At 45.6% G+C, this 19,334-nt stretch overlaps 1 protein-coding gene across 2 annotated transcripts in view; it reads left to right on the top strand.

The window, feature by feature from the left end:
• Positions 1-19,334, top strand: part of MACROD2 (mono-ADP ribosylhydrolase 2) — a 3,123,444-nt gene that overhangs the window by 3,098,870 nt on the left and 5,240 nt on the right. The window contains exons 18-20 of one of the 2 annotated variants that reach the window (XM_063918530.1): positions 4,141-4,221; positions 9,886-9,945; positions 14,816-14,872. In XM_063918530.1, the coding sequence (XP_063774600.1) occupies positions 4,141-4,221; positions 9,886-9,945; positions 14,816-14,872 (198 nt within the window). The remainder of the gene's footprint in view (positions 1-4,140; positions 4,222-9,885; positions 9,946-14,815; positions 14,873-19,334) is intronic. The other variant, XM_063918531.1, reaches the window with a different exon arrangement.

Below are 19,334 nucleotides of genomic sequence, written 5' to 3'. Positions count from 1 at the left end.
AAGAAACAATATATAATGTGTGTTAGATAAAGGGTTCGGTATGTTTAAAAGTGCTGGAGGGGATACGTCCTATCGTGTCAGTTGGAGCTTGTCAATCATGTGATCTGTCTTGCGATTTGACATGGTCTGCAATTACTATCCCTCCTACATCCCCAAATGTAAACTGAAGATCCGGGGGGCTTCATTTACTGACTTGTTGAATTTTCAGCAATGATAGTTGTTATGTACCAGTATCATTATATGTAAACATGTTTAGGAAATTGTGATACTGTAGCTGTGATGTTTAGGTAAATTATGTCTTCCTGTCCATGTCAGATTTTCATTATTTCAGGACTTTTAAAAAAACCCATAAGGAGCTGAATATGACAATAGAAATTTCCATATATTTTTGTTATCAAGCTCTGTCATGTATTTGTTAAGTCTTTAAAGATCAAGTTTTGCCAGTTTTCCACATTACTTAAACTGACCGTACATCTTAAGCGTGGGTACCCATCAGACCGACGGCCAATTGGGCCAATAGCCGGGACAATTTGCCTTCGCCCCGAACCATCCCCAATTGGCCATACACATCAGATGATTTAATTAATGACGGAGCAATATGTTGTTCCTGTTCTGTCCTTTATTAATATGCACAGTGCCGCATGTGATATCGTCCGGTTGGCTGTGCAGCACTGCAAACCAGAAGATATCGCACAATTGAGAGTACACATCAGATGATATACACAATTTGTAATTCTGATACGCAAATTATGCCGATATGGACCTGATGTGTACCCACCCTAAGATTATCTGTCTAACCAACCAATTCGCTTTTTGGAATGAAAATCTGTTAATATATTGCAGCAAAAGACAGTCCACCATTTGCTTCCAATCACCAAAAAACACAAAAAAATTGGTTAAATTAGTTTGAGTTATCCAATTTGTCTGAATTACCATTTTTGTCTGTTTTTTTGCCGACTGGGAGAATAGTGGTCATTTAACTATTTATACGATATTAATAATAATCTCCTGTGTAGGTTAATTCATGAGCTGCCTTTCAGAGTTGGAATACGGACATTTCTCTCTCTGTGCTTCTCATTATTATTGCACAGCAGGAAAGAGAGGGACCACTTAGGACGGTAAGGGTCTCTGTCTGTGCCAGCTAATATCATTAGACAGAGCATCTTACACTTCACCCTAATTAATATGTTGCATTTACATAATTTTATCTTAAATCTTCAGTTAGAGGTATTTCGGTTGGAGCAGAAGTATATACTTTTTCTGTCTTGCACACAGATTTTCCAGTATTTTCTCATTTATGATGAGTAAGTAAAACTTTCCTCACTCCAACTTACTAAACAGCTATAAAAAGTTTTAAACGAAGGAACAAGGGGGGTCATTCCGAGTTGATCGCTCGCTAGCTACTTTTTGCAGCCGCGCAAACGCATAGTCACCGCTTACAGGGGGGTGTATATTTGCTGTGCAAGTGTGCAATCGCTTTTGCAGCCGAGTGGTACAAAAATAGTTTGTGCAGTTTCTGAGTTGCCCAGAACTTACTCAGCCGCTGCGATCACTTCATTCTGTCCGGCCCCGGAATTGACGTCAGACACCCGCCCTGCAAACACTTGGACACGCCTGCGTTTTTCCAAACACTCCCAGAAAACGGTCAGTTGACACCCACAAACGCCTTCCTCCTGTCAGTCTCCTTGCAATCGGCTGTGCGAATGGATTAATCGTTATCCATCGCCCAGTAACGATCCGCTTTGTATCCGTACGACGCGCCTGCGCATTGCGGTGCATAGGCATGCGCAGTAGTGACCTGATCGCTGCACTGCAATCAGGTCGGAATGACACCCAATGCGCAGTAAACAGCACATCCATTGTAGAAGTTGGCTAGAAGTCATTCTACCACATTTCCATAAAGCCAACTCATATCTAATACTAAACATTACATAAATCAGAGGTTCTCAAACTCGGTCCTCGGGGGCCCACACAGTGCATGTTTTGCAGGTCTCCTCACAGAATCGCAAGTGAAATAATTAGCTCCACCTGTGGACATTTTAAAATGTGTCAGTGAGTAATTAATACAGCTGTGCACCTGCTGGGTTACCTGCAAAACATGCACTGTGTGGGCTCCGGAGGACCGAGTTTGAGAACCTCTGACATAAATCATTCAAGAATTTATATGGATACTTTTCTATTCAATCCAACCTATTGGATCACAAGTGGAAAATATATCAGTGGCACGACTCACAAATATTATACAAGCAGTATACAATAGGATTTTATACAGGATATAATATGCCTTGGCGGAGATATCCAGCGTATTAATCCATCCATGACCTTGATGATATCTCAGTCCATGCTGCAACAGAGAATAGTGTGCCACTTGTCTGCTGCGGACTCATCAACTCTCCTCCATCTACCCGTGTTCTTTCCTACATATGCTTAGTATTATCCTTTCCTGTTCACTGAACTCCGAAGCAGCCAATAAGATTTCAGTTCATTTTTAGGAAATGTAAAAACCAGAAAGGAGGAAATGTTAATTATTGCAGCTTTTTACACGGTTAGCGTGTGCCACCTTGGTTCCCTAGATGTCGCCTCCCTTGCTAGTTGGGTAATATCTCATAAGTGCTGTCTCCACCCCACCTCTCACCTATTATTATTATTATTTATTATCACTAGTGGGCCAGTTACACACGTGGAAATGCTAATTTCCACATGTTTTACATAACAGGTATATTCCTTATTAGGTGTCTGTCTGATGAGGCCACATTGTTTTCAGAGTTTGCCTACAGAAACCAATGCCATCCTTTAGTGGTTTTGTTTCCTGGAGCCCTTTCCTATGGAAAGGTGGTCCGGAGTTGCGAAGTGGGATTCAGACGATTCAATCCCTTGCCTCCACACTATCACCACCATGCATACGCACTTGGCAGACCTGGCACCGGTAAGTAAACACTGCTACTTCAGTAACAGTGCTAGGGATTATGGATACAGCTGCTTTTTGGAGCAGTTGTCTCAACAGTGGAGCAATACTGAATTGCTCCAGTAATTAAGAATTCACATCCACCTTTGCTTGGAGTTGAGTACTTTATCATCACGGGCCATCTAGCCTACCGATGATGAATAGGCCCCCTAGTGTGTAATGACAGTGATTTGGACAGCATGTTCTTTTCTTTAGAGTGTGCTACCAGGCTGTAACATCATAACTTGGTGCAGCACTCCCAGCCCTTCACCAAGAGCCAGTGGCATCACAGGTAAGTAAGTGGGTCATTACATGTCAGTTCACCCAAGCATGACACCCACCGACTCAGAATTTCATGATACTTTGTACACTTGATACTACCACATACTGTATCTACTAACCCTTGTCAAATTTTTCTTCTCTAGGCCTCACAGTATTTGAGATATAGGGGGTCAAAATTTCGAACAATTGCTGGGAAATGCCACTATTGATGCTCTGTTTTTGTGAGGTGTATCTGGAAAATAATTCCCATCTCAGTGCCTAATCCACATATCACTTTGAAATTTTGACCCTTTGTCAATCAAAATATGGAGATTCCAGAAAAAAATGTTTTATCAATCTTGCCTGACTCCGAGAGTCATTATATTTTTCCTTTACTTAATAATTTTTTGGGGGCAAAACTAAAGTGGATTCAATTAGTATTATCAATCTAAGGCAGATGAGTTACCATGTCCCTTTTTTGTTTAAATTTAACCTTAAACTTTAAAAGGCTATGAAAGAAAAATAATGGGATTTTGATTGCCTGTATGAGTATTTTAATGTTTTAATTATAATTGTCTCTTTAAAAATGAAAATTACTAGTAGGTATAATTTTGCTCGCCATGGGAGTATTTTCATTTGTATATTTCTATGTATATGTGCAGATTTCTAATTACACATGGGAGTATTCAATTAGCTGTGATAGCCCTTTTTTTTGCGTGAAAAACTGTGATTTTACTTCAAATTGTGACCCCTATTTAATTAGCCGCAATAATTTATCGTCGATAGTTTTAACGTGAATTTCACTTCGCCTATTCTGAGCAGGTGCAAAGGTGTGTTGTATTATGTAGAGAGAAGTTTATTTATAAAAGATATAGTTAATAAAAAGCATAAATGATTGTTCTATTGCTGTTCATTTAAATGTTTCCCATTTTTAGAACAAAACCATGACATCCAAGAGACCAATGAATTCAATGATCCATCTAAGAAACTAGAGTCTGAAAATGTAACCGATGATGGTACGGTAAAACTTATGTATTTTTAATATAAATTGTGTTAATATTGTTTGAATGCAAAAGCTTGCTCCAGGAAACTGTACCTATGTGCTATAGTCAAGTCCACCTTTGGACAAGTCCTGCCTATGTAACCTTATGTGGTGCAATTACTCCTCCCATACAGCTGAACACTTGTAATTCGGCTTTTAGCAGTGCCAGTCTTAAGTTACTACCCCCCAATTGCTACATGCCAAAGCTGCCCACATGTGCAAAGATTTGGATGTCAAATTTATCAGGATTGTTCAAATGTCATTCAGTTTAAGGGGTCTATTCAATTAGTGTCGGAATTTCCAACAAGTCGGAAAAACTGCACTTTTCGACTTTTTTAGGCCGAATCTAGATTCAACTTATTCAATTCCAGCACCGTTTTTCTGACTTGTCGAAAAATCTGACTTGTTGGAAAACATGTAGATCAGCGGATTAGCCGCGGATCCACGTTTTATGTCGAATTTGCAGGAGTTTCAGACAGGTTCTTGGCCTGTTTTCAACAATGCTGATTTGACTTTAAAAAAAAGTTGGATCAGCATTGTCGAAAACGGGCAAAAACCTGTCGGAATCGCCCGCAAATTGAATAGTGAAGTGTTGGATCCTCTCCGTCGGAGAGGATCCAACACTAATTGAATATAGCCATAAGCCCCTATTCTGTCAAGGGGCACCAGGTGGAGCGTGTACTAATAACCCAGGTCGGGGCTTGTTATAGGGGCCCGGTGGAGGGAAAATGTCACACCTCCCAAATCCATGTGTGTCTCAAAGGCTCATTGTCTGACTGCTCTATCTGGACCCCATGTAATCCTAGTAACCATAGTACATGATCTGTACATACAATATTGGTATCCCACATGTGTCCACAAACTTGCCAACCAGTCCCTGTAAAGGAAGCTTTAGCTGTCCATCTGAAACTTTAAAGATGCATCACTCAAAGTCTTATTTACAGTTCATTGTACAATCATGAGTTAAACAGGGTAAAACAGAGTCTTTGTAAGTTTTGCCATGTAATAGTCTATGTACATCTTACAATTACCTCGTCTGGTGACAAATCATACAATGTATGGGGCCAATATGTCTTTACATTCTGATCAACCTCTTATTGGAATGGGAGGGTAAACTGGTTGCATTATGAGTTGGCCATATCTGATCATATATGCATACCTCCCAACATTACCTTTAAGGGGAGCGGGACCCCTTGCGCACCTAAGATGCGTGACCATAAAAAGGGATGAGGCATTGTGGAGAGGAGTGGTGTCTTGCAGGGTAGGGGGCATGGGTGCATCACCCATTGGCATCACTAAAGATGTTTTGCAATGCAGAGCAGCGGTGACAATGCCTCTGCCCCCCCCCCCCCAACCGCAAATGAGTGACAGCCTGGCAGTCCCAAATTAAGAAAAAAAAGGACTATCACACTGCTAGCAGGGCAGTTGGGAGGTAGTATATGTGGTCATTGTCAATGCCGTAACTAGGCATTTTAGCCCTGTGTGCAAGAAACGGCATCGGCGCCCCCCATGCAAGATAGGGGCAGTGCGCGCCTTAGGCGCGCGTAAAATATATAGGGGCGTGGCTTCATGGGGAAGGGGCGTGGCCACAAAATAATACCAATTCATACTACAATGCACAGTAGTCTTCATTATTCAAATTACACTGCACAGTAGCGCCACTACACCAGGTAGAGCCCCTTTTACACATTACAGCAGACAGTCCCCCTTTTTACACATTATGGCAAACAGCGTCCCCTTTTTACACATTACGGCAGACAGAGCGCCCTTTTTTACACATTACGGCAGACAGCGTCCCCCTTTTTACACATTACGGCAGACAGCGTCCCCTTTTTACACATTACTGCAGACAGCGTCCCCTTTTTACACATTACGGCAGACAGCGTCCCCTTTTTTACACATTACGGCAGACATCGTCACCCTTTTTACACATTACGGCAGACATCGTCACCCTTTTTACACATTACTGCAGACAGCGTCCCATTTTTTACATATTACGGCAGCCAGCATCCCCTTTTTTACACATTGCGGCAGACAGCGTCCCCCTTTTTACACATTACGGCAGCCAGTCCCCCTTTTTACACATTGCGGCAGACAGCGTCCCCCTTTTTACACATTACGGCAGACAGCGTCCCCTTTTTACACATTATGGCAGACAGCGTCCCCTTTTTACACATTACTGCAGACAGCGTCCCCTTTTTACACATTACGGCAGACAGCGTCCCCTTTTTTACACATTAAGGCAGACAGAGTCCCCTTTTTACACATTACGGCAGACAGCGTCCCCTTTTTACACATTACTGCAGACAGCGTCCCCTTTTTACACATTACGGCAGACAGCGTCCCCTTTTTTACACATTAAGGCAGAGTCCCCTTTTTACACATTACGGCAGACATCGTCACCCTTTTTACACATTACGGCAGACATCGTCACCCTTTTTACACATTACGGCAGACAGCGTCCCATTTTTTACATATTACGGCAGCCAGCATCCCCTTTTTTACACATTGCGGCAGACAGCGTCCCCCTTTTTACACATTACGGCAGCCAGTCCCCCTTTTTACACATTGCGGCAGACAGCGTCCCCCTTTTTACACATTACGGCAGACAGCGTCCCCTTTTTACACATTATGGCAGACAGCGTCCCCTTTTTACACATTACGGCAGACAGCATCCCCCTTTTTACACATTACGGCAGACAGCATCCCCCTATTTACACATTACGGCAGACAGCGTCCCCTTTTTATTCATTACAGCAGAGTCCCCCTTTTTACACATTACGGCAGACAGCGTCCCCTTTTTACACATTAAAGCAGACAGCGTCCCCTTTTTACACATTACGGCAGACAGCGTCTCCCTTTTTACACATTACAGCAGACAGCGTCCCCTTTTTTACACATTATGGCAGACAGCGACCCCTATTATACACATTATGGCAGACAGCGTCCCCCTTTTTACACATTACGGCAGACAGCGTCCCCTTTTTACACAATACGGCAGACAGAGTTCCCCCTTTTTACACATAACGGCAGCCAGTCCCCCGTTTTTACACATTACGGCAGACAGTCCCCCTTTTTACACATTGCGGCAGACAAGATAGAAAAATAGAGAGAGAGAGATACTTACCATCTCTCCCCGCTAGCAGTCAGGCTCCTCGTGCTGGCAGCTCCGGAGGCAGGGGAGAAGGAGGAGGAGGGAGGGGGACTGGATCCGCAGCAGCGCAATGTAATTGGTAGTAGCGCCGCTGCAGCTGTCCCCTCTCCTTCCGTATTGGCTGCTCGGCGCTGCTGTGAATGCGGGGATGAAGGAACCGCATCCCAGCATTCACAGCAGCGCCGGGCAGCCAATGCGGAAGGAGAGGGGACAGCTGCAGCGGCGCTACTACCAATTACATAGCGCTGCTGCGGATCCAGTCCCCCTCCCTCCTCCTCCTTCTCGGCTGCCTCCGCCGCTGCACTCTCCTCAACAGCGCGGCGCACACAGCAGAGGCGGCATGTAATGAGTCAATTTGACTCATTACATGCCGCTGGCTGTTGTGCCCTCAGGGCAACTGTGCTGTGTGCCAGGCACACCTGGCACACACGTAGTTACGGCCCTGGTCATTGTCCAACCTTATTGATCTTGTCAGCATTTGGTCGAATGTTCGTATCATTCAGATTAACTACACATATGTAATACAATGGTGGATTTTTAGCAAAGCTTGAAGAGAGATAAAGTAACAACCAATCTGCTCCTAGCCATCATATTTTAAACACAGCCTGTAACATAATAGTTAGGAGCTGATTTGATGGTACTTTATCTCTCTCCTTTCTGTCTCTCTCCAAGCTTTGATACAGCTCCCCCCATATCTGGCAGAACTCTAGCTTATTAACAGTCTGAACGGGAAGCTGGATTTCTCTATGTGGATCATTTAGTAAAGGAACTCACTTAAAAGAGAAGCATTTCCACTTTAAACCAAAGGCTTTCTTGTCTCCCTGGCACTTAGGTGGTTGGCATACTATTCTTTTGGACCCCTCCTATGCAAACTGCCTGGGCTCTCGAACTTATGCCCTGGGTAAATTTTGCCCTTTCAGACAGCTGTGTCTGATGCAGGGGTGGGCAATTATTTCAGCTGGGGGGCCGCTTAACACTTCCAGTGAATATTCGAGGGCCGCACACAAAATATATTGTATATACAATACCGATCAGGTCTGAACTGTGCATGCGTATGCACCGCAATGCACAGGTGCGTCGGTCCGCAGCGCCGGGCAGCAACGGGATGGTGCGAACAAAGCGATCGCACGGGCAATCGCAAGGTGATTGACAGGCAGAGGGTGTTTGTGGGTGGCAACTGATCGTTTTAGAGGAGTGTCCGGAAAAAACGCTGGAGGGACCAGGCATTTGGAGGAAGGGTTTCTGATGTCAGCTCAGGCTCCGATCATCGCACTGGAAGAGTAAGTCCTGGGCTGTTCAGAGACTGCACAAACTTCTGTTTGTGCAGCTCTCTGCACTTGTGATCACACACCTGCACAGCGATTTCCCCTTCCCCCTGTAGGTGGTGATGAACTGATCGCAGCAGTGCAAAAATCGCCTGCTAGCGATCAGGTCTGAATTAGGCCCATAGTTATGTATAGAACTATAAAAACATAGTATATATAACTATAATAACACACACCAAAATATACAGTACGTTGCATATGTAGTTTTTTTACAGCCAAAATACAAATGTCTAAAAAAACAAACATTAATCCAGTAATAAAAAAAATTAAAAAAAAAACAATACTGAAAACAAACAAACAGCATCCTGTGTAATGCTGTTATTCACCGCTCCTGTCTCTGTCCCTGGGCACAGTTACTAGCTCCTCCCCTCCCCCGGACCCATATAGCAGTCTCTACTCCCCTTCCCACCCCCTCCCCTAAACCCATAGAGCAGTCTCTACCCCCCTCCCCTGGACCCATATAACAGCTTTTAACGTTATGCACAGATCCCTTTACCTTTTTTTCAGTGGCAGATCTGCTGCCCGCTGCCAGATCCCCGCTGCCCGCTGCCAGATCCCCTCTGCCTGCTGCCAGATCCCCGCTGCCAGATCCTCGTTTCCTGCTGCCAGATGATCCGCGCTGCCCGCTGTGCTGCACGGAGTCACTGCTGCTGCCCGCTGTCCACTCCTGCTGTGGCTCCGCCCCCGTGCCGCCCCGCGCACGACGTCACAGAGGAAATCCCGGTCAGGTGACCCTGTGACGTGACCGGCATTTCCTCAGCGGCGCCGCTTCTGGGAGCTGTGTAGCGCAATGACAAGCGGCTCAGCCAATCGGGCCGCTTGTCATTGCTCACTGGTGGGGGACTTCGGGCCAGGCAAGATCGGTCCACGGGCCGCATCCGGCCCGCGGGCCGCATGTTGCCCACCCCTAGTCTGATGTAACACTAACATATTGTATGTCTGCTTATTTTCTTGGACAAGCATGCCCTTCTAAGCCCATGTTGTACTTCAAAGTCTTGTAGAGTACAGTTGCTTTCAACATTAAAGAGAAAAAAAAGGTAACAAAAATGGGAATTGTTTCTGTTGTACTCTGGAGTGTTGGAAACGAATAGTGTATGTAATAACATTCATGCAATAACACTGTTGTATATTGTAATATCATTATTTTTTTTTTTTGCAGTTCACATGTGTAGTCAGAACATAGAAAGTCCAAATGATGATGATGATGGAGAAAATAATGGTAAGTTTAAACTCCAAGAATAGAATACTGCTCATTCATACCGATAAATCTTCACCAAACCTTTAACTGCATCTTATAGCAACATTACCAGGGATCTGTTCATAATGTTGACACTGGACTATCAACATGGCCTGAAAGATTAATGGATGCAAACATTAATTCCTATTATCTAAAGTGTGTATTTTTTAAAATGTGCGCACTTTGCATTACATCCGCTAATAAAGATGTGTCCTCATACATCCAGCCTCAATACTGCACGTAGCACGAGATGCCTGGCAAGAGTGAGTCGCCAGGTCCAGTGCACCTCAGCTAGCATCAGGCATCTTTTTTTCTGCGATGTGCCTTGGATGCACCAGAAGACTGTGCTGATTAATTGACACGTGACACTTGTATATTGCGTGTGACAGAGTCCGTAAACGAAGCACAACAGAACTTTGCATGGAAAAATGCCATGTTCGCTGCATATTAGCACTTCATACACAGATTCAGCGACTCAGTCACACACAGATATACAAGTGTCGCACATCAGCACAGTCTTTTGGTGTGTGCTAGTTGCATCGCATTGAGACTAAGATGCATTATCCGCAATAAAGAACCAAAAAGATGCCCAGTGCTAGCTGAGTCTCACGGGACTTAGTGCACTCTGAGGAGCTGATTGCAGCAATGATGTTTGAGAATACTTCTGTAGCGTAAGGTGCACTGTAGTGTGTCTAATACTATTGCCATGTTTCTTCACTATATTACAGTAGGGTGCCCCATGGTCTGACCATGGGAAGAATCCTACTATTTAAATTGAAGTGCCCTGACACTTCTTAGTCTTTCGCATTGGGGCTCCAGAAGGAACAAGTCTTGACCTTGAATAGCAGCTATAGCCAAAGTGTCTATCGCGATCGACTGGTAGACAGCGGATACTTAACCAGTCAATTGCGATAGACATTCTGCAGCAGCAGCCAATAACAATCATGATAAAAGAGGGCCAGGGTACGTGGGGACGGGATACGGTCATTAGGTCGACCACTGAAGGTTGACATGTACTAGGTCGGCATGTGCATTAGGTCGACAGGTCAAAAGGTCAACATGAGTTAATTTTTTTTTCTTAATTTTTTTGATTTTTCCATACTTGACGATCTACGTGGACTATGATTGGAACAGTAACCTGTGCCTATAGAAGTGGTAGTGGAGCGAGGCACCCTGCCTTCGCTCACCATGCGAGGGGACATGGTGCACTAATTGGGGTTCCCCGTCACTTTACGAAGAAAACAACACCAAAAAAGTCCAAAAACTCATGTCAACCTTTTCACCTGTCGACTTAGTACATGTCTACCTAATTCCCATGTCAACCTAGTACATGTCGACCCAATGCTCATGTCGACCTTCAGTGGCCGACCTAATGACTGTCGACCTAAGTTGAGTCAACCCAACGACCCATACCCCGCGGGGACACAGGGGCAGAGCTGGCTAGGGGGCACAGTGCTTATGATACTGGGACCTCTTCCGACCAAGACTGTCATGGCTGAGGGCAGGGAAGGACTGCTTTATTTTATTTTTATTTTTTCTTGTGGGGAACAATATGTTTGTGCATTTCCTGTGGGGGAGTGTGTGTGTGTGTGCGCGTGTGTGTGTGTGTTTTCCAGTGGGACCAATGTGATTTTGGTGTGGCATGACAGTCCTCACATCCCTTGCAGTAAGATCTGGCCCCCTTTTGTTGCATCCCATTCCCTTTTCTGGGTGCATGCCTAAGGTATGCGCAGATGTTCCACCCTGGTAAATTACAAAAGCTTTTTAGCTTTCAGAGTAGATCACCGACTCAGTAAGTCTGGCCACCCTTGTTGTATAGTATTGGGAATGCCTACATGCCTCGAAGAAGACCACTTCCCTTGGACTCCTGGACTTAGGAGGCAATAAATTGGATCATTTTGCTGCCAGCATAGGCTGTCTGCCCTAGTGCTAGTTGTTGTTTTGAGGTGGAACAGGGTACAAAAAGGGTCCTTACTGATCATCATCATCATCGTAATCAGCAGCAGAGATCTTGCACCAGTGGGAAGCAACCACAATAGGTAGGCCTCCTAAGAGGTATATCCCCTCTACATGCAAAATATGTAGCTTGAACACACCCTTACTGTCGTCAAGATACATCAGACCATCAATTAATTTTGTTTCTTTAAGTGTGGAAATGTGTAATGGGGAGATACATATGTCCATCTTTACATGAACCCCAAAGAGTGCAGCTATATTCTGGGTTGGACCATATCATCCTTGACTTTTCTAGAAGTATCTGTCAGTTAGAAATAGAGGGATTTCTGAAATGATCATTGGGTCAGCGCACTGATCCCTAGAATCTGTGTTCTATCTAGTACAATCAACCCACCCTGGCTTTGCATGGGACAAATTTTGAATTTACGGTCATAGGCTTTTTTAACCATAGTCTTCCTAGTAGACGACATTATTCATTTTTGCCCCTGACGTCAACACAAACTTACTGTAGGTCAACTACAGCCACGTTAAGTGTCTGTCCCTGTACTTTATTTTCATGCCATTGCAGAATCTCACCAGGAATTGGACTCGTTTCAAATTAAACGGCTAATCTGATAGAATCATTGGGATTCTCTGTATTTAAACCGATTCTACAGTGCCACAGCCAGTTAAACAAGTGGCTTCTATCAAAAAGTTTTTCAAAGTTTTTATTTGCAATCACATCCTATTGCATATTGGGCCTAATCCAGATCTGATCGTAGATGTGCTAAATTTAGCAGATCTGCGATCAGTTTCATAGACATGCGGGGGACGCCCAGCACAGGGGTAGTCCGCCCCACATGTCTAGCTCTACCCCCCTCCACAGGTACAAAAGCATTGCACGATGGTGATGCTTTTGTACCTGACAAGTAGATCCCTGCCAGCGCAGCTACTGCGTGCTGGCAGGCCGCTACTTGCCGCTTCCCAGGTCACAGTGGCTGCGTGTGACGTCACGCAGCCGCCGCGGCCTGCCCCACCAACGGCCCGGACACACCTCCGTTGTCCGGACTGTGCACCCCCAATGGCATTCTAACACCGTTGGCATGCCCCCCCTCCCCCCTCCCCGGGCCCCACGATCGCCTCTGCCTGGCAATCAGGCAGAGGCGATCGCAGACCTGATAGCATCTCACTGGGCTCCCGCGGTGCGCACGCGCATTGTGGCCGCTGCAGACTGCAATTGCTGCCGCTGCAGCGATGCAGTCTGAATTACCCCCATTGTCCTCTGCCAGTTTGGCCTTCACATTTTAACTTCCGTCCCTATTGACTTTAGCTGAAATGTATAGAAAAATGGAAAATGTAGAAAAACATTTAGAAAAATAGACATTAAAAATGAATGTTACTTTTTTACTGGATAATACGCATCAGTTTTTACATACTGTAATATGAAATAAAGTCGATTGTTGTGATATAGTATATCCTTAATGGTTTAGGCAGCGTAAGCCTAGAAAGAGCTTGGACGGCTGTTTTTGTCTTTGACTTGCTTCACTAAAATTGTCACTGCTCGGCTCCCTTTTGTCATAGATTAATGTTTCATACTGTACACCTAAACCTCCCCCTGACAAATTGTGAAATCCACATCCGAATCTGTCCAGTGGTTCTTGAGATTAATTCGAACAAACAGACTGATGTCTACCGAGGAATTTATTTTATACTATGTAGAGATGGCTTTTTACATGGATCATCTCTTCTTTAAGCTAGCAGAACTCCAGGTCCCACACTAATTTAGAGAGTAAATCACTTCCATCACCCACATGTACATCTGAAAGCGAGTAGGTGCTGTATAAACTGAAATCATATGTTTAAAGGGAGATGTGTCAAGCCTCATATAGAGATAAAGTGGAGAAGTTGCCCAAGGCAACCAATCATTTTAAATAGACTGCTAGATAAAGCACAGTTACTACCTAATTGTTTTTGGAAATGTCTCTGATTTCTCTCTCTCCAAGGCTTGATACATCTCCCCTGCATTCAATTACAGTAGATTGTGCCCAGGGTTGGATTGGCCAACAGGGAAAAACCCCTGTGGGCCCACTGCCTGAGGGCCCACCTACCCCTCTAGGGATCAGATTCCAGACTGTGCACTTGAATTATACATTATATATATATGTTACATTATACTGCACAGGACTATGGTGTATTTTCTACAGGATATTGCTGTTATTAGTTGGGTACATTATCATGCATTTTTATGCAATATATATTTACCAAGAGGGCGAAACCATGCACTCTAATGGTTAGCCAAGCCTCTGTGGTGGCTGGCCACACCCCTTCTGGAGACTGCCATACTCCTAAGCATGGGCCCCTACCACAGCATTCCCCCGGTGGGCCCCACATGCCCCAGTCAGAGACTGATTGTAACCATACACACGCATAGTGACAGATAAAGCTCATTTTGGAGCAAAATAGCAGTTTTGGATATAAATCATATCATGTATGGGCCAAGTATCTTTCCAACCATGATCCTCCATATAGTATCTTTAAAATGTTGATCATGATGGGAATGTAATTTAGTCAGACAATGACCATATTTTATAATGTATGGAATCATTATCCAACCTCATTAATGGTGACCTGTCATCTCTTGGTCGAACATCCCTTACTTTCTGATTTATGGGCCAAATGCCCCTTTTGACTCCCTACACAGCACTGCTTCTGATTTACTACCAGCGTTCCATATTCTTATTTTATTGGACAATCATGATTTCCACGGTTGCATTTGGCATGAAAGGGAATAAATTCCAAGAAAATTGGGTTTTGTTCTTATGCACACGAGCATGGGAATCTAATACATTTTCTATTTTATGTTCAGGCAATTACATGATTCTATATTGTAATATAAGTGACTTTGTTTTGTTTTCAGTTCACATGCTTAGTCAGAACATAGACAATCCAAGTGATGATAATGGAAAAAATATTGGTAAGTGTAAACCCCCAAAAAGCCGGTCATCCCTATCAACCTGTAATCAGTATCAATTAAATGTTATGTGGGATAGGACAGTTATCTGGTCAGATGACGACTGCATCTGATCATGTATGTGGCATGGTATAATCTCGTTAATTGCACCCTTTCAGCTTGTATAAAAGTAGGTGTCTCTCACTAGATTCACATTCACTACAATACATTGGCAGGCGACTGCTATTGTCCTAATATGTGTAATCAACTTCCACCTGCTCTTAGATGACCTGATATGCCCAGTGCTCTGTCCCTTTCTCCCATGAAATAGACTGCACACAGTGGCTAAGCAGAGCAGTGAGTGACAGCCAACTGCGGCCAGTGGGTGGGACAGAGATACAGCGCCCAAAAATGGGATTGTCCCACAAAAATTGGGACAGTTGGGAGTTATGCCAACAATGTAGATGCATGCACTTTATTGGGCGATTGTACAGGCATGGCCGCAACTAAGGGGGGGCTAGGGGAGCGTGTGACCCGGGCGCTGGATCAGAGGAGGTGACAGGACAGTCACTTTAACCCCTTAACACCCCCCTCCCCCTGCGGCTGCAAGGAGCCGGACGCACTGGACTGAATTAACTGCTGAGACTGGCAGCACAGTTTACACACTGCTACGGCCAGCACCAAGCACTGACTGTCAGCTGCTGCCTGGGAGAGCCGCCGCCTCCGCAGTGACGCCCTGGGCCTGGGTGATGACAGCAGCCAATCAGCACTGGCTGCCTCGGGCTCACTCCGGGCTTCGTGTGCAGCGAGCAGCAGTGTGGAGGAGGCGGTGCGGTCAACAGCAGTCGGCTGTGGGTGAGGACTGCTCCCCGGGTGAAGGGGGGTGGTTTTTTTTTTTGCCAAATTAAAGCTTTGCCCCGGGCGCTGTAAATCCTAGTTTCGGCCCTGGTACTGGTGATTACAGTAATATAAAACTTTAAAAGGCACTCGTCTTCAACGTTCGATGGAAGCAGCCGGTTTGTTACCTGATTTAATATTGCAGCTTATCAAATCTCTAGAAACCAGTGACATCATTAAGACGTTCCATGGCCAAATCTTCATAGCGCCAGTTGTGAGAGGACAACACCCTTAAAGCTAATGTTTGAGATGGGAATGTTTTAATAAGCAATAAGAAATATTATAGAAACAAATATTTGAAATCTTATGATATTAAGCATATGTATTACTAATACAATACATTTATAATAACTAATATACTAGTAGAAGAAAAGGTTTCATTGGGAATTGAGCATAGTGACGTCTTCTGTGTTCTGCAGTGATCTCTTCTTGTCATTGCAATTATTCTCTGTCTTTTAATGCATACAGTTTTATTATGGATTGCGTTTGGCTCTAAAATATAATTATATAAAAAAAATATAATTTAATACTTCTCGCATGCAAGGAGAGAAAGTAGCGATCTAACCAAATACAAAATTAAGCTATAATAGGTATAAATGAGCCATAGACGCTGAATATTCAGACACTTAACTAATAGATGTGTTCAATATACAGACTCGTTTTACAATATAATAAATCACTTAAACAGCAACAAATACTGTAGCTAGATTTCACTTGAACTTGCCAGTATACATTCCCAGCACTTAGTAGAAGGGAACGACATGAAGACATATTACATCACTAAATGAATTGACTTTTATACAGTAACTCCCTAGAAAAATGATGTACAGCGTATACGGTTTAATCTGAAATGTGACTCTTTCCTCTGAAATCCCTGGATTCTGGGAAACAACAGCTTCATGGTGGTTTCATTGCTCTTGGCTCAAGACTGTCCAAATTAATTTGTAGCAAGAGAACAGTAAAACAAAACAAAAAAGCGCAAAGTATTATTTTTTCCCCCATCCCGGCTTCCCCTCAAGCGACAGTAAAATGAAAGTGCGACATATTTCCTACACACTGTGTTTATGCACATCGACAAAAACCTGTTAAAGCTCAAATTGCATCCTCATCAGTGGCGGATCCAGGGGGGGGGGGGCACTCGGGCCCGTGCCCCCCCTGTCATTTGTGGCCCGTTTAGTCTCAGGGGCCCTGGCCGCGGCCTCGGATTGCGCTCAGTGGCAGAGGATTTTTTTTTCCATTTGTGCCGGCCCGGCCACAGCAGGCTGTCAGCGCACGCTGATTTGACAGCTGCCGCTGGGACCAGAGCCGGCTCACGCCCACAGTGAGTGCAGCCCTCCCTCCCTCCTCCTCTCCTGCTGCAGTGCATGTGACCAGCAGGCAGCAGCGCACGGAGGCGGGACAGGCTAAGGAGTCAGACAGCGCGTAGTGGTGGACCCTGGACCGCGTGGACTGGATTTCACTTCCAGCCAGCCCAGGCTCCCCAGCGGCCACACAGAGAGGAGACAGAGGCGCCGATCGAAGCAGGCAGAGCCGCAGAGGCAGCAGCAGCAGGACGGAGACAGTGACTCACTGTGTATATCAGCCTGTCACAATGAGTATGCTGTTTGCTGTATCGCGGCTGCCAGCCTGTGCGGCGGGCACTAAGGGGGTGCGATCCGGTTTATATGTAGTATATGGTGGTATGTGCCTGCCGGGGGCGGCGAGGGCCCAATCGGCACTTGGTGTGTGGTGAATGAATCAGTAACCACTAAGACGTCACTGGCAGTGTGCCTGCCAGTGTTGGCCTCACCTCCAGCAGCATTGTCCTGGCAGGCACCCATCCCCCCCCCCACACACGCTGATTGTTGGCCTCACGAGGGAGATGATGATGTGGCTGAGAGATGACGGGGGAGGGGAGAGAATGGTGTGGCTCAGAGACACAATGGGGAGGCTCATACTGTGTGGCATTATGTGAATTTTGGCTCATACTGTGTGGCATTATGTGAATTTCGGCTCATTCTGTCTAGCATAATTTGAATTTCGGCTCATACTGTGTGGTGTAACATGAAGTTCGGCTCATATTGTGCGGCGTAACATGAAGTTCAGCTCATACTATGAGGCGTATTTTGAAGTTCTGCTCATACCATGTGGCGTAATGTGAATTTTTTGAGGGAGGGGGCCCCAAATCGGTATCTTGCTCAGGGCCCCATGAAATCTAAATCCGCCTCTGCCGCCCGCCCACTATGCAAATACTCCAGCCGCAGCCAGAGCAGTGAGGGTCCGCGCATCCCACATATCCAGGCTGGCAGCCTCTCACTGCGCTGCTGCGGCTGGAGTATTTACATAGTGGACGGCATCCTTCCTGCTGGTACTAGTCCAACCTACCACGTTGCCTCATTGAAGACCGGAGCTGCTGCGGAGTGCAGGTATGATGGCTGAGAAACAGCTTCCGACCTCAGCTGCTGAGCCTGGACACTGGTGCCAGGAAGCAGGCTTAGGTAAGCAGGAGGGGGCTGGCCAGCTTTGCTTCTGAGAGGCAGCCCCTGTGATCAGCTCACTACTCACTACCCTGGCAGTAGCCCACATATGAGTGTGTGTCTCTTCAACCCCACACTGACACACACTGCCCCCTGCCCCTCACACACTGCACCCTGCCTCTCACACCCTGCCCCTCACACGCTGCCTCCTGGCCCCTGCCCCTCACACACTGCCTCCTGCACCCTGCCCCTAACACGCTGCCCCCTGCACCTCACACGCTGCCCTGCCCCTCACACCCTGCCCCCTGCTCCTCACACGCTGCCCCCTGTCCCTCACAAGCTTACCCCTGCACCCTGCCTCTCACACACTGCCCCCTATACACTGTCCCTCACACGCTGTCCCCTGCACCTAACATGCTGCCCCCTGCCCCTCACACCCTGCCCCCTGACCCTATCATACTGCCCCCTGCCCCTCACACGCTTCCCCCTGCACCCTGCGTCTCACACACTGCCCTCTTCACCCTGCCCCTCACACGCTGCCCCCTGCAACTCACATGCTGCCCCCTGCCCCTCACACGCTGCCCCTTGTAGTGGGGACATACCCCATTTCTGGAAGCGCATGCACCGAAGCCGCACGCAAATACACTTGCCCCTTCCATGGTGCCCCCCCTATCATTTTCTTCTGGATCCGCTCCTGATCCTCATTACTCGTAAAATACTTATTTTGATAAGCATCCATTAATTTCTGTCTTGGAAAATTAACATACACACCATCCCTGTCTAGTTCAGTATATCGGTAACATTCCAGCAGGATGAGCTATTAGCATTTGGTGACAGAAATCCTGGTCCACTATTACATTTTTTTTTTTTTACATTTTGTGAAGTTTTTAAACGATTTCACTTATCACCTGAGATGAAGCATGCACATTTAAGTAGTACATTACCTGCTTGAAAACATTAGGCCTTACTGATCAAATTATATTTGTCAGCTTGTGCAACACTATATATTTGAGGAGTAACATTCATTTTTTTAAGGACCAGTGATCATAACTACAAGTTGGTCCAATAAGAAATGTATATTCTGATATTCACTAGCAGCGGGGAAACTACCGTGGAGCGGGGATTGCAGCGGG

This window comes from Pseudophryne corroboree, chromosome 4, assembly GCF_028390025.1.
Source record: "Pseudophryne corroboree isolate aPseCor3 chromosome 4, aPseCor3.hap2, whole genome shotgun sequence".
Lineage (NCBI taxonomy): Eukaryota > Metazoa > Chordata > Amphibia > Anura > Myobatrachidae > Pseudophryne > Pseudophryne corroboree.
The sequence above is the reverse complement of the archived record's forward strand: the minus strand, read 5'-3'. Positions and strand labels throughout refer to the sequence as shown.